Source organism: Argopecten irradians, chromosome 12 (genome assembly GCF_041381155.1).
Source record: "Argopecten irradians isolate NY chromosome 12, Ai_NY, whole genome shotgun sequence".
Classification (NCBI taxonomy): domain Eukaryota; kingdom Metazoa; phylum Mollusca; class Bivalvia; order Pectinida; family Pectinidae; genus Argopecten; species Argopecten irradians.
Genome location: NC_091145.1, coordinates 30,401,212 through 30,427,143, shown reverse-complemented (window position 1 = coordinate 30,427,143; position 25,932 = coordinate 30,401,212). Strand labels below are relative to the sequence as shown.

At 32.9% G+C, this 25,932-nt stretch overlaps 1 protein-coding gene across 3 annotated transcripts in view; it reads left to right on the top strand.

Annotated features, from left to right (window-relative positions):
- LOC138336932 (protein Wnt-7b-like) overlaps positions 1 to 25,600 on the top strand; it is a 76,822-nt gene extending 51,222 nt beyond the window's left edge. For all 3 annotated transcript variants that reach the window (XM_069286562.1, XM_069286564.1, XM_069286563.1), the window contains exons 2-4: positions 809 to 1,038; positions 9,402 to 9,673; positions 23,963 to 25,600. In XM_069286562.1, coding sequence (XP_069142663.1) covers positions 809 to 1,038; positions 9,402 to 9,673; positions 23,963 to 24,445 — 985 coding nt within the window. In that variant the 3' untranslated portion in view covers positions 24,446 to 25,600. The remainder of the gene's footprint in view (positions 1 to 808; positions 1,039 to 9,401; positions 9,674 to 23,962) is intronic.
- Positions 25,601 to 25,932: the final 332 nt, after the last annotated feature.

Below are 25,932 nucleotides of genomic sequence, written 5' to 3'. Positions count from 1 at the left end.
AATATATTTCATATCGTGATTCATCTCTTAGTCTGATGCATTAGACCAATCCACAGGTGTTTTTACGTTTCAAAAACTTAATGAATTTTATTTACGGTGTATATTTATATAATTTCAAATTTACCTAGTTGCGTTTAATTACATGTGATATAGTTAAGTTTTATATAGATGGTATGTATAACGATGATATTTTATTTTAGTGAACATTACTTCAAGTATATATTCTCTTTAATGAAACTTGACTCTTTGCTTAGGACATAAGTCAACTTTTAATGTTCCTCGGTTACATATTGCCATTAAGGTTTTTTTCGTTAACACGTTTTATGTAATGATTTTAATTCATTTTTGAAACAGATCAGCAAGATTTGTGATGAATTTAGCAAAATATAGATATATAAATTTTGTTTATGGTATATCAACCTACTTTGTCAATTAGTCAAAAGAGTATTTGTCTCTTTAGATTCATCTATATGTAATGTAATTCGTTTGGTTATAGCATGTGTATAATCTTTAAGTACATGTGTTATGGAACAAAATTATTGATACAGAGATTGTATGTTGACCTATTTTGTTTGCGTTGTTGTGATTTGCAATGAAATGAAAATAATTGTACAATTTCAATGAAAATATGCGACGATAATATGGATACGATAATTTACTCTTTATTTATAATATGTCGTTTAGATGAATTTGATTTTTGATTTTATATCTATGTTTATTTTCACGTTTCATTCTTTAGTTTATTATATTCTGTACTCCGATTGCATTGCATTAACGTATTTTATAAAAGGTTTGGGGTTTTTTTCAGGGCACTTTCGCAGGTCGTGGCCCTCCGTGCTAACATTATCTGTAATAAGATTCCTGGATTGGCACCGAAGCAGCGATCTATATGTAGGAAAAGACCGGACGCTATCGTGACTATCGGGGAGGGAGTGCAAATGGGCATGAAAGAGTGTCGGTACCAGTTTAGACACAATCGCTGGAACTGTTCTAGTGTAGGAACAGATTATAATATGTTTGGAAATACCCACCCTGTAGGTGAGTAAACAAATATCAACAATTTTCTTTTTATTTAAAGCACAGGAATGTCTTGAGACGTTCATTAAAGAAAAGGAACGTCTTTAAGACGTTCATTGAAGCATTGGAACGTCTTGAGACGTTTACTGAAAGCATAGACGTTCATTGAAAACATTGGAACGTTTTCAGACGTTAATTGAAAACATTTTAAGATATATTGAGGCGTTCATTTATTGTCTTATAGTATGAATAGTAGAACTATCTGCGGTTATGGCATACATGGCCTCACTTTCATGAACGCTTCTTACCTTCTTACCTTAAGAAATTCAAATTCCTTAACCGAATCCACATCCCGTAACATCAATTATGTAAGCCGAATGAAATTTCTGAAGAATTTTTGAGTAAGTGCTATGTTTCCTATAGGTAATCGTTTCCTAAAGTTACTGAATATTCATAAAACGTGCCTGGATGTCAAGGACGCCGAAAACAAAATGGATTAGTTTTCTTTGAAGATCTGTGATCGCCTTCTTATTACAGATAGCTAAAGAATTCCTTCCTTTTACTCTTCTAGATAGTCTTATCACACGTAACGGCATGGTACTTTAAAATTGATTTCAATGTTTATGAGTTTGAAATATATCAATTGTAGATATTACAACATTTGTTCTGTCTTTCATCAATACTCTAGAATCCTTAAGAGTAAACCATTCCACGAATATTGCTGAGGCCTTGTTCCCTACTTTTTCATTACCACGACAAAATATCTGTCCCAAGTGCATTCCTCCGTCTTTAGTGGTATTTTCTAAATATGCAATGATATAAAATATGGAGGTAATCAATTTCTTCATTTAAATATTTGTGTCTTACACATTGATAGAAACATGCACATGTATATTTTGATTAATGGCGTACCCACGGTCTAGACCGGAGCAACGTAGTATGGTTAATAGGTAATTTTAACCTGTAAAATTCCACAAATGCTTGACATTATCCAAAACAAATTATTGATCTGTAAATCAATCCTGGTGCAATACTGCATTGTAAAATGCTAATTAACAAGAATAGCCATTTCATTAATCATATGAAATAATTCCGTATGTAACCATAAAACTATTTCCATTTTTAAAATTCATCGAGTAAAAGGCGAACATAATAAGTTTTTGTGATCATATAATAATAATTATAATAAGTATAGATATAGACACTGGTATGAATGAAAAACAAATGTTCTGAGAAGAGACCAAAACATGCTTTTAAATTCACTTCAATCAAATATAATTGGTTTGACAGTGATCATGGATATAAAATGGCTGATCACTGGTGGTGAGGATAACTTTGATTAATCGGTGACCAAAGATAATAATCTGTATAACCTCAAAACACAATTCATTTTTTTTTCATTTTAACAATCCATATAGCTTTACAGATACGGATAGATCGATTATTTACATATCTATCAATGTTTAGTTGTTAATGTGAACAAATAACGTACACAACTTTGTCAGCTATGCTTCATGTCTACATGATGACTAAATTGGTAGGACCAATATCTTAGATGAAGCCAGGAAAGACACAATCTCTTCTGGGGCACCTCGTTTGACATTCTGTTTTCCACATTTCAAAAACATTTTTTTTTTAGTTTGGTTTTTAATACTTACCCAATAGATTGTAATTATTGTTTGTATTTCGATTTTTGTTTACGAAATTGCATGTTAAAGACACATATGTTTGGTTATAGAGACATATGTTATTGCTTTCTGAAGTAAACATCAATTGGAAGAAGAACACATTCAGAAAGGGTTCATAGCATATTTCTGTGAGTACACGAATCGTCCTTATAGACGTTGTGTGGCGAGCGAAGGACGTTTTATTGGGAGACTATTTATGAGGATAGCTCGCCGGCCTAGGTGTCATTGTTGTCAAATGTTGTCAGTAGCCATTATAAATCCATCAGTCCAGTCCTGTAATGCACATACATATACTGTCTAGGGCAACGCTATGTGTCCTGTATTGACGGCTCCCTTCTTTACCACAAAGACAGATTTGGTCATGGAGGCAGAATTATGCTTAATCATTTACACTCAGAATAGGTAACTGAATTAAAATGTGAGATCGCATCATTATACTGAATGAAACATTGGTTATTTGCATGAACATGAACTCACGACTTGTCAAAGCTCTTTGATATTTACACGAAAACATCTCTTTTTTGCTTCATATTTGTTTTGAGTAACGCTGATACGTATATTATGTTTGGGACTTTGATATAATATAACATACTTTTTCATGTTGAAAATAACAGTAATTTTTTTTTATTTTTCTATTGTAAGAATAAGACATTTTTATTAAATACAAGGTTAACATGAGAGTTTATTAGACCGTAGGTTGGGGAATACTACTTCCATAATCATAAGGACGTGTTCATTGAACCAGTAATATAGTATACATTATAAGGTTGTTTGTGTGAAAAGAGAGGGACCATTATATACAAATACGAATGTTAACGTTGAAGCCAAGTTGCTTGAAATTAAAGCTGTTAACTTTACAATGTTGAAAAGATAACGAGCGGTGTGGACAACTCGGCATTTCACCAGTGAATCCATCTAATGTCTCGACATTTGTTACATTTTATATAGTTCCCACATATCAAGTGAACATTATTCAAATTCTGATTACAGTATCGTTTATTAGGCCATGAACGGATCGTTAAGGAACCAATCGCGTCACCGCTGACAGCGATCTGTCAAATAGGTATTAAAGTTTCCAGTGGAAATATAATGTATATTATCGTAACGTGATTAACGGTGGTAGGAATGAATGTCTGTCCACCAGAAAATACGTGTACACGCTGTCTTCGGACTTGTAAGCTTAGAAGAAGGCAACACACAATTGATACAACATATCCTGATTGAAATCTATTTGACACTTGAATGGGAAGGAAAGTTACCGACAATTGCCGAAGGCAGTGTTTATATAGGACTGATTGTCTTATTATACGTAGGTTCGCTTTGCCTAAGAACGATCTCTTACGTGTATCCATTCAGTGACTCGGACACGATGAGTACAAACTGGGTCTGATATATACCTATATATGGATGGTGACACAACTGAATATCATTGTGCTCCGGTACCCTTCCTGTTTCATCATTTCCACACGTATTCGCCTCCTACACGATATTTCACAATATTAGCGGTCGTTTCTTGTCACCACTGAAAATTAATTCATTGTTTTGATTGATAATTACATTTTTACTTCGGACCTGTCAATCATCTGTCATAAGTAATCAGTATTTAAATTATTCTTGTTATGACTATGGTGAAAAATATCTTTGGTATTCCATTGAAATGTATCGATAGGATGACTTACTGTTCTATATACATTACATTATAATAGAACTAACTGAAGTGATAAAAACAGATTATTTAAGCTAGTATTGCCATACCTATATGTATACATTACTTACATCAAGTCCATTTAGATGTAGGAATAAATAATATTTGGTATTATTATCTATATATTGTTTTACCAAAAAACATAATTCATTAATATGGTCATTATACTATAAAGTATAAACATATGTCATTTGTTTGATTAAAAACAATAAGGGATGCAATTTTCATATAGAAATATATAGGATAAGTTCTTACAAGAATATTGGAAATATTAGTCACAATAGATTGTCATATAAAGATTATCAATCATTGTTGCGTTCATCTAAATATTAATTCATATTATTTATAAGTTTGTTTTCCAAATAGCTTGAATCAAATCCATGTATTGTAACCCATTTGACGATCTGGATTGAACGTCCAAACTTTTACCTTTTACTATAAATGTTGAGAAAATCATTTGAAATATATTACCTGTCGATAAAAGGCATATTGAAACATTTCTCAATAAAGGTCGATATGGTGATTTAGTATGACCTCTTTGTCATCGTTTTCTTAATATGCCAGTTTTTTGTAAGTGTTATCGGAGCATTACTAAAAATATATTTTAAAATGATTTTAAATCACTTTAAGGGAAAAATATGTTATATATTCAACATTAAAATGTTCCACTACACATTAACTGTTTACGGTTGACTGAATCTGTATTAATGATCCACCATTACCAGTGAACACGAACTATCAGTGACACGAAAACATCACCGGGTATTTAAAAAACATGCTGGGTATAGCAGGCAGTATATGCAGGCAGCCATCTCTAATGAAGGAATTTGTGCCGGAGGCGATTTCAGTTGATGGAGGGTCTACCCACTGATAAAGACCACAGTGTTTGTTGTAGACTGTTCACCTGATTAGCTGTGTATAGTTAATGAATACGGAGGGGGATAATATAGAAGCCAGGTGTGAGAGAGAGAACACCTTCAAATCCAGAGGGGGTCAGAGTCAAAGAAATTTAATCAGGATTAGTTGCCCTTCTCCAATAGAGTTTTGGCGGTGTCTTAGCATTGATAACGGACTCTGTTAACAGGCCATCATTGGCAAGTGGGCGCTAACGTATGATTTTGTTCGTCACGCCACTGTCAAATGATATTTGTATCCTGCTGCCCACTGGCCAAAGGTCTGACCTCTCGTGACAGATGCTGGCGATGGTCAATATAGCGAGCAATGACCATTGTCCAGCTCTAACCTGCCAATGCTACAGATGGACATTTTTGTTTTACCTTTTATATTTGAGAATACCAAACACGCAGATTGGTATCATTATTGCCTGACGCGTGCCAAAATACCTTTAAATATGCTAATAAAACACTCTGTAAAAATTCCAATTAAGATAGTTCCCCCCAGGTCGCACGCGCCTGTCCTCAGAACGTGATATCAGCCGTGTCCTTAAAATGTCAGCGACATTTTATAAAATGAGGAGGCAGGGTGGGCAAATGAAAGGAGACGTTTTATTAGAGGAAATGGTAAGAAAGGGTGAATTAAAGGGTAGAATGAGAGCAGGGAGAAATGTAGACGTGGTGATGAAGAGTTTGGGCTTTATAATATAATGATTCAATAGAAATGGATCTAAAGTGCATCTGTGTGTTTAAAACATGATCACGAAACAGAATCACATGTCAGTGATGCTAGAGGCGAAGCTAATAATGATGGAAATTTCAAAATCGAAATCTTGAAAATCAAAGGAAATGTTGAACTATAACAATATGTGCAAAATGTACTCATGATTTAAAATTCGTTTGTAAATGCTCGATTGATGTGTTTAATAATGCTCCAATAACACCTACAAAGACCTGGCTTATCAAGAAAACCATGACAAATAGGCCATACTGCATTAAAATATCGACTTACTCTATTGAAAGGAACAAAAATGGCTTTTTTAACGGTTTGAGGAAATTATTCTAAGACTGGAAGAAAATAATCAGGATAAGTGTAAAAATGGAAGAAAATTAAGGATATTAGTGTTGTTATTCTGAGCACTTGATATTGACAAGGATTTACTCCGCTTTGTCATGATCCATATATAACGCATAGACAATAAACTTTGATGTATCTTTAATTTGGCATCATATGAATAACCCGACGACATCAAATAAAAACAAAAACAGTCATTAGGACCTGATATGTCATAATTTTGGCATGAACCTACTAGATATCTTCTCCAGATTAACCTGCGATCTCCGCTCGGATAAGACAGGTTGAGATTGGATGGCGGCCAATGCCTTTATGCCATCCCTTTTGCGCTTAATTAACTAATTGACAATAATTAGTCGGTTGTTTTTGTCTATAAATGTCTAATATACAATGACATATCAGTATTGGAAGTTGTACACACTGAGGTTAGTCTATAGGCACTATTGCTACATGAGGACACTATCTGAATGGACCACCAGTCATGTTGTCCAATCAATGAATGTAAAAACGATGATCTCCTCAATACAGACTATCCACGACTTGTTAGCTTAACTAGCATTTCCACTGTTTTTGTTGACATAAATATATAGATATCCCTCTGCATATTCCATGATTATTCACAAAATATGATATTGGTTCATCGACAAAGATGTTTTATTATTTTAAAATTAGTGAACGAGAGTTTTCAAATATACTATGAATATAAACATTTCAAATGGTGTTTGACATTAAGCTAAAGAGGAATGATTTGACACTGATATACTAGACAGAGCCGTCTGGACGGGGCACCGTGACCCGTTGTAATACCAATCAAGTTTTTCCTGATAATGAAGCTTGGAATGGACACCGATCGGTGTTATGACGTAACATGCATAATATTATGCAGTGCTATTATTTTTTCTTTTATGATTCCATGTGTTGAAACCACACATCGTGTGAACTTGCGTAAAAAAGATGACATCGAATGTCTGTCATCCCCAGTGCTGGGGGCAGTATCACGGGGTATGGTTTGTTACGGTGTATATTACGCTGATATGACAATAGACAATAGGTTAATACACAATCAAGCTTAGAGTAGAAATATATAGACGAATACTTTTTACAACCATTGAACGCATTAGCTTACACTCATTATACGTTATGATGATTAATCATTAAAAAGGTGATAAGAGATATAAAGTGTTCTTGTGTGTAAAATTCAGAAAAGAAATAAGAAAACCAAATGGGTAAAAACATTATTGAGGTTATGTTATAGCGGTAAATAAACGACCGCAAAAATGTACCTTTTTGAAAGTTATTGCGAAAAATGAAGGATAAAATTAATTTGACAAATCAAGATTATATTCTAAAGAAATTTTTCAGAAAATGCTTATTCCATATTAAACATTATTTCATATTATTAAAAAAAGTATTTCAATAGAACTGTGCTGTGAGGAATATGTAATATTTCCAATCCATATGCTATACTATACCATCTTATAGTTAGTACACAAATAGCTACCGTGAGACCAAGGTTTAGGAATTCCCGATATTGAATATATCAATTATACAAATGTTCATAACACCTACAGAACTAACTCTACTAATAGACCCTAAAGTAGATTGGAAAATAAATGAGGCATGGTGAACTAAAGCATGTCTCTCTGATGTCTCATCAAAGGGGGCGACATCACAGAAAACTTGGAAATCAATAAAAGACTTAATATATCGTGCGATATTTGATTATATAACAGTTGTGACGATTCTGTTTGATTTACAATATCAAAGAATGACTAGAAAGATGTGACCTTTTCAATAAGATTTTATATTGTGAGATAACACATACGTCCTCGATAGTTCAATACTGGCATTACTGTTATCATTTGATTTACTCACTGTCATCATTACATGGCCATTTTTATTTTATAACTTAATTTTGGGGCTGGTTTTCAAATTGATGTTTTTAAGATCAATATCAATATGATTGTTGTGGAACATTTGCATGAAATTTGTGAAAATATTAAATCAGGATGAAAGAGAATGTAATCAATTCATTTTAAGGGACAGTTTCATAGCGTTTACGAGCATGTTTTGAATGCGTATACACCTACATGATATATGGAATCGAATTTCTTTCGCCTGAATCAATGGTAATTCAATGGATTTTAAAACATTCCAATATCAAGATATTTGCTTACAACTCACCGTCTGATATCACAGTAAATGTAGTCAGTTATAGTCTGCAGATTCACCTGGCGATGATAAAGTTACCATAACATAGGTGTATAGAGTTTTTGCTGGAATAGTATATGAAACAAGTACAAGTTATTGTTTGAGTGTAAAACTTTTTGCATCCTATTGTATTTTGATCGAGAAAGTTTACCCCTCAATATATAGGAATTTTCTTCTATGTCTTCTGTTGCGAAGACATTATGTACAGTCACCAATACATATCATTACCATATTACAACGCCAAAGATCTTAAATCTGCCCTACATGTCCTTACTGCTCTCCACAAACGACCCAAGTGCACTCATTGATAATGGTCATGACTATTTGTAAATAAAAAGAAAGTAAACGGGTTACGGTAAAGATGGAACACTCAGGGTCATTGGTCTGTTTATGGGTTTTAAGACTCATATTTTAGTACAGTACTGCATTGGTATTTATGTTCTACTGGTATGGTATTAATTATCTTTCAGTTTATAAAAGTAAAAATGTGAATGCCTAAGCTAAATATATCCATTTGTGGTACTGAATAACAAGAAATGTTTTTGTGGTTGCTATAACTATATTATATCACCGGCTAACCACGAATTGGCCCAAACCACGAAGGGAATATATAATATTTAACATTATGAAGTTACTAACTGAACATATAGACATTATGTAATTAATGTTCTAAAATTTCATACAGTTTCATTGACTGAAGCAATAGTAAAGGGAATTGATATCAGATGTTACCTATATAGGTCTTCTTCCTAAAATTCAACGTTGAATTTTCCGAATATTTGCTCTCATTTTGTTTTCCTTCTTTTTTCCAGCAAGCAAAGAAGCCGCCTTTTCCTACGCAATAACGTCGGCAGGAGTGACATATGCAATAACACAAGCTTGTAGTTTGGGGAAATTAAAACGCTGTAGTTGTGATAAATCTAAGAGAAAAGGCAAATTCACTTCCCGTGGCTGGACATGGGGTGGCTGTAGTGCGGATATAAGGCATGGACTTAAGTTTTCAAAGAAATTCTTAGACGCACGTGAAATAGAACAAAATTCTAGACCGTTAATGAATCTCCACAATAACAGAGCGGGCCGAAAGGTAAGTTGTTTGTTCTATCTTAGTTTATACCATCTTTTAACGATAACAACTACAAAATGATATTCATATTGTGATTGTATTGTAATGTTGTAGTTTGTTATTAAAATGGCAAAAATATCTTTGATTTAACTTGACATATATTACAAACATACCAAAACCATCAACCCTTAGATATTATGCATCAGAAGTGATTTCACTTTCAAATTTTTTCAATGTCATATATATAAAAAAGTTTGTAATATGATAATGATGATTATTGTACAATGTGTCACTATGTTGTTACAATGTTAAAATCCTTTGTGTAATTGTATAAAACAAACCCGGTCAAATGAAAATAATCACCAACATACCCAAATATTCACCTTTAAATATTGTGCATAAGAACGTTTGATGATAAAAGATTATATTGTAGCTACGTTATACTACATACATATGCATTTTGTTATAAAGGTTGGACCTTCTAGTTGAGTAATGCCATGCATATCTATACAATGTTATGAATAAACATTTTACATCCCATAGTCAACGTACCAATAACCCCCTAGGACACCCAGTTTAAATTTTCTAGTGTCATATTAAAATTAAATGTATATGGATGCTAATGGATATGTGTATCATTAATCTAAACATTAATATTTCTATTTCATTTTAAAATTTTACGACCAGAAATAAGCTATTAGCTGGCTATGCACGAATACCCACGCACCAAGTGCCATTCAATCAAATCAGGACGAATTTCATTATCGTATTGATGAAATTTACCTAGGCAAAACCCCGTGACCGCACGCATACTTTCATGGTTAGAAAATTATAAAGAAATATGTTAGGAATATATATTTTTAATGTACCGCATTAACACCATACGTGCGGATTTCACAGAATTTATATAATGGATAGTCATAAAACCTACATTTCTATAAACTTACACGGTATAATTACCGTAAATATCCACAGTTTAAAATATTTATTTTTTTAAAATAAAAAGCTGTTCAGATACAATATTAACACCAAATAACTAGCGACGGTCACTTTGTGTACCATTTTAACAAAAACTAACATTCGACATATGCCGAAATTAAAACATTGTGTCTGTTGTTTAAATGGTCGTGTAAACTACGTACTTACATTTTGTACCTTGAAGATAGACCACAAACCGTAAAGTGTTGATAAGTTCGGTCAAATTAAGTTTGCTTTTAATTATTTAGCCATGCCTATAGTGAATTAAAGCACAATGTATTTATATACCAAAACTTGCTTGTGTAACATCTCTTTATATCACTTTATGTATAATTTCTGATAAATATTTACTAATTTCAAATACAATGATTTTTAAAGTTGATTGTCATGAAATATGTGAATTGTTGCAAATATCAAAAAATGAATTTTATCTGCTGAATTTTACTGTAGACATTGTCCATAAAATACATTTGCTGATATGTTATAAGTTGTGATACAACTTTATTTTCTTGTAAATATCTTAAAATTTCACTAGAACAAAAGCGTAGTGTATATACAAATACATATACATGTACATGCATATTCCTCATCGATATTTAGTTTATCATACATTATGGAAATAAACTATAGACTAGCCTCGCGGTAAATACTTGTAAGAAAAAGTACCAGCGTTGATGAATTACCGGTATTAAACCCAAGTAAGAAAGCAATTTCGCCAGTAAGAATCTATTGAAGTTAAAAAATGACAAAATCCAAATAAGCAGCGGTCCACCAAATTCGCCTGATTTTAATTATGATATGAAATCCAACACGACCAATATGATATGTGCTATAAATCGCTGGTGACCACTACACTGTAAACATATAAACATTTCTGCTATATTGAGCGATGTTTATAGGATTAGAGTAATCTGTTACATCAACAATGTCAATATAATCACCGATCCGGTCAGTCGTGAAGGAACTCCCAGGACTTCTATTATTAGATGTTTTATTCGCTGGCTGAAAAAAACTACTTTGGACCTTACGTCTTGTATTGACTTATTGTGATGTACTTTTAGTTCTTTATTTGTTCTTCAAGTTTATTTTAATTCGGTATCCTTATTTTTTCCGATTGTTAATTTTAGCAAATCAGATCAGTATTTGACTATCCTATTGATTTCTTTTGGGCTGTAATATTTATAACATCGTTCCTGCTACAATATAGCTTAGTTTGATTTTTTTTCTTAGTTCCCTTTTTCAGACGTATTATTTTCATTTTCGATGAAATTTAAAAAAATAAATATTATCAATTCCAACATTTTCTCAGTTATTGTGAATTCATAAGTTCTTTTCTTTTCGTTGATTCCTTTAACTTCAATTACTGTATATTCCTTTTCCACGTGCCGGAGATAAGAAATCCGATATTGTCAACAACTCCTCTTCAAAATGAATTCATAACTTAGTCAAACTGTAGTTCTACTATACGTAATGGGTTGGGGAGATACATAAATGTAATGTTATGTTTTTAATGTTGATGTTTTGTTAAGGAATTGTACCATACCGGATTTGTTTGGAGATGGCTAAAATACGTTTTGCCCGATACCCAATCCATTTGTGTTTGTGTTTTGCAATAAGATTTGTTGAAATTGAAATAGAGCAGGGATACAAGTACAATATCTGTAATATGAGCTAAATTATACCAGAATCTCCGTTTCTTAATCGCGGCAAACTTTATTAATAAGTGATCATAGATGACAATGCCTCTGTGAAGGAGGTAACAGTCACGGAAGCTACACTCCGTCAAATACAGGTGGTGTTGATGCATCGTCTTCATCGGTCATCGCCGCTCATCTATCATTACACGTCGACAATAACCGGTTGGGACCTACAGATGTCAGGATATTCATCGGTCCTGCTAATTAGAGGATAATATTCAAAATGTTTTTCTTTGTAACCAAATAACTGCTGAGTAAGACTGCTCTAGTGGTTTTTTTATATTTATCTTATAAGATTGTGAAGAGCAATAAAATTGTAGTTTAGGCTGCCTATCTTTTCTTTAAATGTTGTTGCTTATCGGGAGTTATTCTAAATTGACCAATTGAATTATAGAATTGAAGTATGAATATTTATATCACTTTGAGCTTAAAGATAGTTCATGAAATAATATCATAAGGGATACAATATTATGCAAAACTGGCATAATAATCACCCCGAGAGCCTTAAAATGATACATTGATAAAAAATCATGCCGAGTCACTCAGATAAAATAGATATGAAAAACATTTTGAATTTAGTTAAAATCTTGATAAATATGATATATGTGCGGAGACCTAGTGAAATTAAGGCAAACTTTACGATACTAATCAAACGAGTTTTTTTCTACATTAAAAGCCACACACAGACAAATACATTAAGATGTCAAAAGGTGGGATTGAGGTAGAGCATTATGATGAAAGTAAATGTTTTGATGTAGTACATCAGTTTTTTGACACCAAGTGTATGACGTAGTACCCCATTATTTTGACAATAAGTGTATAGCGTACTACCCCAATATTTTGACAGTAAGAGATGACGTAGTGCCCCAATATTTTGACAGTGTATGGCGTACTACCCCAACACTTTGAAAGTTAATGTATGACGTACTACCCCAATACTTTGACAGTTAATGTATGGCGTACTTCCCCAATACTTTGACAGTTAATGTATGGCGTACTAACCCAATTCTTTGACAGTTAATGTATGGCGTACTTCCCCAATACTTTGACAGTTAATGTATGGCGTACTATCCCAATATTTTGACAGTTAGTGTATGACGTACTACCCAAATATTTTGACAATTGATTGCATGGCGTACTACCCCAATATTTTAACAGTAAGTGTATGACATAGTTATCCAATATTTTGACAGTAAGTGTATGACGTGGTTGATATATCATTCAATGTATGGGTGAAACAAGATTGGAAAGTAAGTGTAAGCACACACATTTGTGTTGACAATATATGTGATATACATACATCTTTTATTATAGTAAAAAGAGCAATGTTGCTACATCCTATCGTCCTTATAGCTTATATTGGTTTAACAACAAATCATTTTGATAACAATTTGATGACGTATGCAACTGAAGGTGCAGTGTGTACACATTGGTTGAATGCCATGATACATCGCTCAGTACTTAGGCAAGACCCCCAACATAAGTACTTATGAAATATACAAAATGATTGTGTAAAGAGTGACAGTGCATTCCTTTTGTTTGACAATATGACAAATATTGAATAACGAAAAATGCACCTCAGGTCAAAATTTGTACTTATGACAGTAATTCTAAGTGCACTTTTTACCTGATATTCTGACATGCATTTAACATTTCATTCATATCGCTGACAGCTATCTTCTCTAAACTCTGTAAATATAGACATTCCTCATATATACAATAGTATTAGGTTTGTAGATATAGGTATAAACTTTAAAAAAAATCTAAAAATAATCCATGACAGTCATTGAAACTTTTCCTTCTCTCTGACAAAGGTGTGACCTTGTCATTAAAACAAAACCCCACCAACAATAGATTTCCCGTATCAGTTTCTACGTGGGGTGTAACTCTCTGTCTTAGATTCACAGACCACCGATCGACCCATGCAGCTTCGTAAAGACAAATAGCATAAGTAAATATTGACAGGGAGATAACTATCAGTATACCAGGTGAAACTGACAATAAAATCATTAACATGCTGTAAAGCTGGAAATCCACAGCCTATAGACCGATAGCCTATCCTAAAGGGTTCACTACGTGGAAAGTAATAAATGTTATCTAACTGGGAAGTTGAAATAAACATGTAAAGTTATAGCATGTATATTACACTCCCATCCCCTTTGCAGATCAAATTGGAAAGTTGAAATAAACATGTAAAGTTATAAAATTATATGACTGTCCCATCCCCAATAGCTGATGTTCTCATCAATCTGATAAACATCCATGCTCTGTTACGGATGATCAGTATGTTTTTATTTTTCGTATATCGTCATTTATTTCGCCATCCATGTATTTCGCCATTCATTTCGCTTATTTCGCCATGACCTTTTTCTACAATCAGTGATTTATACCCAACGTCGAGTTAGCATTACATTTTAGAAAAAATGATTTGCTGACTTTTTTTTGTCGTTTTATCTTTTTTATCTTACAGATATGTTTTTATTTGTGTATTGATTTATTAATGATTAACATAAGATATGTTAAACGCTTACAAAATCATAATACTTTTTAAAAAACTTTTCATAGCAATTTAGCGCGTTTTTCTTTATGTGATATACTTGAACTACAAATGAAAACCAGAATCGGCACACGTGAAGTCCACGCATCCGCAAAACATGTCTACAGAATTAGACAAAACACATAGCTCGTTGTTTTGGTATATAGTAATAGTTTTACTCTCGTCAGGCAAACATGAATTAAATCATTTGTTGAAACGCTGAAAAATAACGCACTGATATAACTGGTTCGAAGTTCACAGTTTTTTTCTAAAGACTCTTTTCTAGTATATATCATCCCTAATTTATGTTGAAAACTAAATGATTAAAACTCCGATGAACCCACTATCGATGATCAAGATCGATCCCCGTCAATACCGTGTTCGGTACGTAACGGTTTCATAATTACCGGTATTCTTTGGTCCAGTTATATAAATAAATCTATCATTTACTATCTGTCCTTGAATATTCCTACCTCCCATGGCAGCGATGGAAAGATGAAACAAAACAATTACTGTTCTGCCATAGTCAACTAGACCACTGACCATTATCAGCAATAACTAATACCTTTATTCTCCAACGCAACACCGTCACAACTTCATTCAACGGTATTACGTAACGCCCAGATTCACTTTTTATTTCGAATTCAGTCATTTACTGTTGAAGGACTCAATGAAGAATCATTAAAACCATGAATGATTCCAAGTACTAAAAGTCTGGATAATGCACTTGTTAACCTTATTGATTTTAAATCGGTTGTGTATGAGACACAGTCAGGGCCATAGGATTGTATTCATTGCAACATAAGACTGAGTAATAGAAACTACACGTGGAAAGGATATTGTTTATCACGTTATTATAGTGATAACACTAACTAATTGCATACATTCTGATACCTTTTATTTGAAAGTGTCATATATTCACTATTTAGAATTTGTAGAATTGTAAAAATAAATATAATCTATTTTTCTTTAATTTGTTTCTCAATTGTTAATTGAATTAGAATGACTTTGGCATTTCATTTGTTATTTTTGATAATTTCGGACTCTATTTCATCACATCTCTGACTAAAGCTAGAAACACGCAAAGCAATAAGCCGCAAACATATAAATGACGAAGTACCTCATTAAACGCTTGACCGCTTCAAATAATATTTCAAATAAAACTCTGAGAAACACGAGGAAAGTTTCGTGATTTTTTAGAAATCAAACTTGTGTGGAAATGAAGCATAAACCAGTATTGATAACTTAATGAATTTCATTTATTTTACATCGGTATACTATATGCAACTTATACAAATCACTTTCAATGGATATAATAATTAACGATAGATGCTTATGAGTGGGAGGAAGGAACCGGAGTGCCCAGAAAAAAACCCTATGTCATTTGAATAGCATTTTTTCATTTCGTTGTTTGGTGATATTTTTTGTTTTGTAAGGGCAGATTTGATTTAGCCTGTTAACGTATGTTGAAGTAAGGAACTTCGTGTTGTAGCCCAGTGTATATAAAGATAGCAATGAATCGCTAAGAAGTGGTATTTATACATTTATATCTGGAGAACAGTCGTCAAAACATAGGAAATAATTGTGTGTCCCTCATAATGAAAAGTCTATCCTTATTATCAAGGAACTAATCACAGTTTCAATCATACATATTCGCTATCTTAAATTGTTTACAAAGGGAAGAAAGACTTTTACATGTCATTGAAAGACATTTATATTACTCGGTAAGGGATAGGACAAACATACGGCCATGGGTTGCGTTAATTTATAGTGAAAGCAATGTCCTACTGCTTTGTGTGACTGTCTGGTAAAGAAATGGATCTATTTACCGTGTTTGATTGGACTATTTTATATTAATGCCTTGAGTTGACAGTTTAGTTAGTGACGGGTGTTACATTAAGGAAAGTGCTTTGATATATCCGATTGATACAATGGATCCAATCAGCGTCCTGTTTGTATAAATCGGCCGAGTGTTTGTCTCGTGCACAGTGCGAGACACGTGTAATCTAACTATATGTATGCTATCCCCGGACGGATTTAGAATTTCTATTGCAATCTTTAACAATAACTTTTTCAAACTATTATGAAATCTTGCAATAACCAAATATTACTCGCATTCATCAGAAATTGTTTTATCATTCTTCATGCGGCTTAAAAAAGAATTTTAGCTTACGTGACCAATATTATGCAACAATTTATACTTAAGTACATTGGTTACAAGTGTAGACGAAATTTGGAGAATCCAAACCGTAATTCAAAAACAGAGTGACGATGCAATTCAGACCGCAGTTTATATGTATATTAAAGACGGGTGACAGAAGTGCATATTGTTGCTATGGTTTTATAGCAAATAACAATCACACTTCAAAATCAGCATATTATACTGCAATGTATTTATTGATTATCTACACAAAAGATCCTTTTTTAATCTATTGATGATTCTCAGATATACCAATACTGTATTATTGTCGATAGAAACATGTTTTTGTTATTTTGTAAAGGGACTGCTTAAACTATTGATATCTTGTAACATCTATATACCAAAAACTTTGACTTCTATTTTAACCTGTTGAAAACATATATTTTTGTACTAATATCCTCAAAAATTGATAACTTAGATATATTTTCATATTATCATATTTCTTCGCTTACTGTTATTGTAGTTGACCTTTGTAGCATATAAAGCAAGTTTTGATATAATCTGTAGAAAAAAATATTTTTGTACAAATATCCTTACAAATTGATAAGTTAACTTAGACATATTTTCCTATCTTTATATTTCTTCGCTTTCTCTTATTGTAGTTGACCTTTGTGGTATATAAACCAAGTTTTGATAAAAAATAAATCGCCTCTTTCGATTACTACACGTGAAGCCAAGCTCCTCCGCTGACACGAAAACAGCCAATGAGAAGAACGCGCCACACTTGAGTGGCTGGCACAGTCCTCTATTTAGTGACGTCACTACCCTGTCTAATAAACCTCATATATATAAATGATAAGAGATGGTATCAAACCCTATTTAGATAACGCATATAGCTCGTGCAGGTGCAAACCAAATTACTATATATTTCTGCAAAATCATGTTTATTCCGAGATATATCTTGTTGTAGGTAAGTGTATGAATTTGCAGAAATGAACTTCGCACCTGCACGTAAACTTAGTCCATTTATTGCTGATTGACGTTTCAAAATGATATTTTGTATAACAAATGAATTGTGATTTTAGGATTTATAAATGACAACTACATGACCGAGACTATCAGTCACATCTTTCTCTGACAAGGTTATTATTCACAATAATTTAACTAAAACCATATTGAATTAAGTGCAATCTCTTCCATATGTACAATATAAATGAGGAACATTATACTCCGACTCCAAATGTAGTTTGAGGAGTTTTTGTAATTCATCCAGATATCTCATAACAAAAGATAAAAAACCCGAGAATGCCAAATATATTTAAATGTTTTATAAATGTTTAGCCTTTCTCACTTTGACCGTCAAAGTGACTGTTCATATGGCAGACGTGAGGAAGATGAAATCAATATAAAACCCGCACAGTTATGATTTTTTCAACTTTGTAATTGCCAGGAAAAAGTTAATGAATTTACATCAGTAGTTTATATCTTTATAAATAATTGCAATACTATTATGTTTAAACTGTTTTATCATGAAATGCATGATATCAATTCCAGAATGTGAATTCATCAAGTAAAAAAATCATAATTAACTGTACACATTGCTTAAACAAGAGCAGTGTAGAAACAAAGTATTTTACAATGTAAACTTACTTGGATGCTAAAACCAGATGTGCCAGGAAAACACAAATACCTCGCTTAATCGTCAATATCCGGCATTCCAATCGTGCTCATATCTGAAGCTAATATCGATTATCAGCTATTGCATTACGAATGATAACTGTCAAACAATGATATAATTTGACCAGTTATTTCATATTTAATGTAAATTTGGTTGTAAAATTTTTACCAAAAATTACGTGTTTGATTATGATTTTTTTTTCACACGCAACTTGTATAAAATCATCATATAAATTTTACTAAACACACATTTTATGATTAGGCACTTTTCGAAAGAGGACATGTAACCGGCAGAATTAATTAACTAGATAATTAATAGGTTTGGTAGATAAACTGAATTAATATGAATGTATATTTAATTCATAGATACATTGGTTTGAAGAACATAATGAATGGGAAAAACAAAACTACAACTATAAAGGTATTGTACCATGTCCAAAACAATACCATATGTAATCCGATTTAAAATATATTTGAAGAAAAAAAATCATGTGGACATTGATATGTAACAAAACAAAAAAAGTAAAGTATCGCCTAATTAATGAGCTTACAATAATAACATCAAAAGCCAATAGAATAAATTGCATACAATGTGGATCTTACATTGATATGCATTTGTATATAAATCTATTTATAAAGTTACCATATGAAATAGTATGGCTTTAACAGGTGCATACCGTATTTAGATAACAATTATAATAGTATTTTTTCTGTGGCTAAATATATTAAGGCAATGGCTTATATACCGCATGGTCTGCATGCAGTTATAATCCTGCACAAAACATACAGAGTGGCGTGCGGCTGTACTGTCACCTCAATACTGAAGCTGCTGGATAGCTCTGGCACCTGATCGCCAGGTAAACCAACATATCGCCTTCAGTGTTTGTTAAAACATCTAATGTGACTGCACCAGCGAGCTTATTCAGAGTGGTAACTGTATACATCTCACCAACAGTTTAGAGCGAGACTTCTGACCTTGTACTTAAACAGGTTTTGTGCAAGTTGAGCCGAGAACTAGACAATACGAGCTGTTAGGTAGCCGTATAAACTTACCTACCGTGTGCATCAGTTCTTCGTTTTTTGCAAATATCAGCAAAAATAGGTTTACATGAGATTAATCAAACTGTAAATATCTTAAATTCTTGCTTTTGTAGTCCTGTGTTTGAAATGTATAATGATTACAATGGTTTAAGAATAAATAGCTACATAAGTTATTTTAAAATAAATATCAATGTCATTATATCTAGGATGATTTCCACTGTTTGTGATATTTTATAAAAGCATGTAGCAAATTGCTCATAACATTTCGAAATGAACCGCCCATGTGTTCTAATATACACTATTCCATTATTATCAGCAGAACTCATCAACATTTTCACATAATTAAGACTTCTTTCTGCTTAATAATAACTCTAGAGATATGATGGGAAATTCTATACTCTGATTCAAAAACTATCAATTTGTAAATTATATCTTTTTAGGTTTAATCTATTATCCATGTACACTTAAATATTTAAATATCCATTCATTGATGGTGGTCGGCACTTCGGTAATACTAATTAGTGGTTTAACGTTCGCTAATAATCACAAGGATTCAGGCCAAAGAACTTTCGCCATTGTCTTGTAGAGACAATGGGCTGCGGGGGTGCAGATCCACGTCCGATCACGCCGTGAGGAACTTTACTGGATGACCTCGTACAATTGACTGCAGTGTTATTATACTCTGTGATCAAGTCTCATTAATAAAACTGCTTATCAGTTGATTATCTTTCAAGGCAAAACACCCAACACGTAACTAGCATGTGGAAGAAATTTATTGCGTATTCTTGTTAAAATGCCTGTTTAATTTGTTTACTGTATTTCTCTTATAAGCTTTTTTCTCTCTCGGTGTAGTTATACCTATAATTACTTTTTTTCTGTCTAACACCTGCACTTTACAAATCAATTATTGATCCGTAATTTCACAACCAGTTTAGTTGACTTTTAAACCAAAGATAGTTTCAATGCTTCTTTTCATTGACACTGAAGTGTCAGAGAGACAAATAGAAATCGTACAAACACAATTCCAAACTCGTTAAATCCTTTTGTGTCCGCTGTCATGTCCCTGCCGTAGTTTTCTCCCGACACAAATCAATCAATTGTCTCAGTCAATGAAATAGACACGTGACGGTCTGACAGACATTGACACCGACTGTTGATATCCTTGTAAATGCTCGCGTGTTCACCTCCCTGCATATTTCGTTCGCGGTTAGCATGTTACGGTGATTTGTCTGTTAATATATGGTGTGACCCAAACAACCTTTTGGGTACAGATGTATCTTAGGCACGCATAGACGTCCATTCATCTGTATGAAGCATTGCGGGAACTTATACACATACCAGTATCTTCTTTGCTTATGAGTTATCTATTTTGCCATGTTAAGAATGAAAAATCTAAATTCTTCGGGTAAAATATTTTGACAATTATTCTGGTCTCGTTGTTGATTCGCGTTTCTGAAAAGTACTTTGTCTGTCGTCCCTATTAAATTTCAACAAATCTTAAAATTAGGTAATTATCTTAGAACTAAATCTAGACTTTTTGTTTTGACCTTAAATAAATTATCGCTGAAAAGCTCGCCATTTTTCATACGAAATGAGAACGTATCTTGCAAAATCGCAGATCTTTTAACCTGTACTTGTTGAACTTGTACGAATTTTTTGGTGTGAAAATGTTGATTTGCAAACGTTTTGTTCTAATGTAATCATAAAGGTTGATACTATCGCCTGGTTTGAATATTAACAACCTCCCAGAAGTAAATATCTTGATTCTAATTTAGGTATTGTAAAAAACAGAAAGGACATCAGAAAGAAAGATTGAAGGTAACTTTATGAAATTAATATGAGGTTCATATAAAATCATTGTTATATCAATGTTAACACGAAAAATCTGTTGGATTAATATTTTAAAGTTTAAGATAAACATGGAATTATCTCCCCTGAAATCGTACCATAGTTCCACGCCGTCCAATACTATAACTGTTGTTACTCTCTGGAAGTAGTTAACATGTTTTCCACTCAAATTAGTTCCCAATTTAGGACATGCTTATGACCCAGTCCGAAACAATGACCCACACTGTCTACAAAGCAATGGATGATAATAGGCCTAGCTTCAACATGGATCACATGCGAACCGAAGTAAATCTGTAAATAGTTATCTACGTCATCGGCAGGTGAACTTCAAAGTTAGATATCTAACAGGTGTTCTGTCGTAGTCTAACCATTGGCACCCGATATCGACATGCTATTCAATTTTGCTAATACAGAACCTTTTCATTGACTTCACAGTTTATTACAAGTACACTCAGATCTTGTGTTATATCCCATAGCAACAAATATAGCATACATTAATATTAAGTTGTTCCTATAAGAATAAAAGAAAACTGTTACACAATTAGTCAAGATGAGTATGGACAAACATGACTTTTTAAAATAGATTTCTTATCTATAATTATAATTAATAAACATGACCATATTACATTTATAGTATCGTCACCTTGATGGACAAAATGACTAAACACTATATTGTATGTACAAACAGATGTACATGTGAAATCCTTGCTATTACTTTTTTTTGCTTTGAATCGACTTAGATCTTTATGGTGAGATAGCGACAGACGGACGTATCTGTTTCTTAGATAACTTTGCTTTTTGAGTTATGAAGGAGTATGTTATCATAGATACTAAGTGGTATCAAATATATAGTCACGAATGTTATTACAATACATTTAAACGTATATACATAAACCAAAGACCCTGTCATGCTTATACAAAAACAAAATTCACATTTTAAAATAACAGGATTATTTGGTCACAATTAGTAGTATCAATAAATGATTGTATTTGAGGGGTATGGAACATTCTTGTTGGCTTTATCTTGTTATCAGTCCTATAGATATCAGCATTTATATTGTAGAATATTGTTTTGCCATAAAATATATAGAAAATTTAGAAACGTTTATGATACTACGATCACCTCTTCTTCATGCGTCTAATCACATATTCCAGAAACACGCGTCTAACAATTCCATACAACAGTAAAAATGATGCACCGTTTTATTGTTTTATCAATATAATTTTTTGTTGTTTAAAAATAGTAAAAACGAAATATGCGTTTTGACTTTCCCATTGCCGCTAGAGGGCAGTAACGTCTGATTGTTCTGTTTACTGTAACTCCATATTGTTTGAGTGAAACATGTGTTCTTTGTAACGAAGTTACGGGTCCCCTGAGAAGCTTATTATCCAACTCTCCACGTTAACATGTTGAAGGCAACGATCGTGAAACTGGTGCTGGAACAAAACGTACACAGCATGATATGCATTGATCAGCCTAATCATAACTTTGTTAAATTTCCATAAAGTCGACTAACAATTTTCTATCTAGTTTAAACTGTTTCCATTTAATGCCCCGAAGACTTTTATTAGGATGTTCTTTTTTCTTGACATGTATCACTTCGGTGGTTAGCTATTTATGTGGCCAGATATGTTAGAACTATCGCTGATTTATAAACATGAAACAGAGCATTGGATCGGAATGGTTTCCCATGGGTACGCACCAGAACGGTTCAGACCGAAGGAAAGTAAAATTGTATTTTTGTCTGAGTCATAATAAGTGTATCAATCATATTGGAAGAAACTCTATTTCTATTCAAGAAATACGGGCAATTTCTCTTATCAATGAAATAACCCTTCAATAAAATACTACCTACTTTCTAGAGGTATTTTATTGTTCATTGCGTTTTGCAGCAATGTTTTACGGTAGTATTGGCAAAGCCTTTATGAGTGGTTTTCAAATTATGTTACGAATGTATTATAACATCCCACATCAGTTTGAAAAAACTTAAATGTTTTAATTGATTTCTACGATCCCTAAAACTTAAATAAAACTTCAAATTTCAAAAATACTTAGCATGTTTGAGTTTTGAGCTTACGTTAGTATATTCTTAACAATTTAAAGTTTATATACAGGTATATTTACATATAAACACAATAAGCTTATACACATGTAGAGTTGAATCAGTGATCCGAAATACGCTCAAAATACACAAAAACACGCGCACTTATCATTCACCACCAATCAGATAGTTCTAAAACATCAGAATTGCAAACTAACAAATCAAGCAGTAACAGCTGCTTTTATCATACGTTTTCTTGTTTATCAAGTTTACCATTGTCGTTATTGTAAAATCTTCTTCATATTCTGTTACTTGTATATAGCCTAACGGACTTCCTTTTGTTTATTCCAGGCTGTGAAGGAACATATGGGGACAGAGTGTAAATGCCACGGTGTTTCCGGAGCCTGTTCTTTAAAGACTTGTTGGACAACTTTGCCATCATTTCGGAGAATAGGTGATCATTTATACAAAAAATATAATAAATCTAAAATGGTATTGCCTTATTACGCAACTAGGAATCGAATACCCACCTTTTTAACCTTAAAACGATCAAAGCGAGCGCACGCGAAACCGCGCCGTTCGGATTTGGTATATCTCAAGAAATCCCCAAATTACTGTGATTTTAACTCGTCCACTGGTTCCTTGGGAACAGTGGGGCGGAAGTGCAACAGGACATCTTCCGGTACCGACGGCTGTGATTTGATGTGCTGTGGGCGAGGCTACAATACCCACCAATATACAAAGATTGACCAATGCCACTGTAAATTTCACTGGTGTTGTTACGTTCAGTGTAATGAATGCAGTGAACGGACGGAAGAGTATGCTTGTAAATGAGCATGCATATGAATACATGGGCAAATACAAACAAATACGTTGGTTATTCGAAGAAGGGTTTGCTTGTGCTCTTCTGGATTGCAACTGAATAAAGTGTTTTTTAACACTTTGTGATACGCTGGACCTTACCACCATGACGTCATCATGACGTCACCGTGATATTTACCTTGTGGTTTAAGCAAAACAAGTCGGATTCGTACTGAATACAACATTTCGGTTGCTTATATTCCCACAACTATGGGAAGCAAGTGAGGAGTGAAGAAGCGATTGGATATTACATTCTTTCGGCTGAAGTCCATTCGGCTTTAAGTGCAACCGTATATGGTTGTAGAAGACATATATATCTGCCTAAGGACAATATTGTTGGAATGACACAAAATATACATTTCGTCTAACATACGGTCCTCATCCCCATTATCCTATTTATTTTCAGTATGAGACGATATATTAGCCATGTGTGAGACACATGTGAATCGGACATGTCTCGTATTCATGACGGAATATGAACGATTCAGATTTAAAAGATGATTAACGTGCATAACGTCATTCTCTTTCATATTATAGATTTGTTGTTATATGAGCATGAAAGCCAGTGACTTTTCATATCAAATCATTATTTATCTTATGTCATCGAAATGTTGTTTATTTGTTTCATTGTTTTCTGTTGTGTTCAAACAGTCGTTTATGTATAGTGTATAAAATAATAATTAAATTGAACCTATAAACGTAGATGTTGTCTTTGGCATTATTGATAAACTTTGATAACGAAAATCTACGTTCGTTACTAATATATTTTGCAGCAGGGGTGTTACAACCATTGTTTTATTCTATTGTAAGTTTAATCTTTTAGCATATTTGGCTTATTTTCCATGTCTCTTTCCATCCATAAAAGTATCAGCATAAATGGCGCATTACTTGTTTACAATAAAAATATAAAATAAGAGAGTAAGGATTTTGGTTATCACCTATCAATTGATGCTTAATGACAAATCATAATGACATAAACAGTATATTGATCAAAAGATTTTGATGCAAATTAGGACAAAGTCGTAGTTTGTTCGCTAAACCGGCTTCGAGAAAAGCAAGTAGTGGTCTACTTTATTTCGCCTTGAAATTTAAAAAGGTGTCTTTCAAGAAATTAAATTCTGGAGTAGTTCATTTTTGTTTTGAATGCGTGAAAAAAATCAACATTTGCACCAAGGGATACTTTCAAGTATAACATACCAGCTGAAACGCTTTATAGTACATACCATTTGTTTTATATAATTTATTCAAAATAAGTCATTCGCTATTTAATTTCACTTTTGTTTAGTTTTTTATGTGCACAACTCAAGATAGCATTCTCTAAAATACATTTTATTAAAAAAATGGGGATTCGAAATACGTTGGACAATTCTCAGTGTAGGATAAAATAATCACATGATACCGTACACGAAAACCACTGGCAGAAATGAAATATGCTATCACAGCGATTGTTTTGTTGTTGA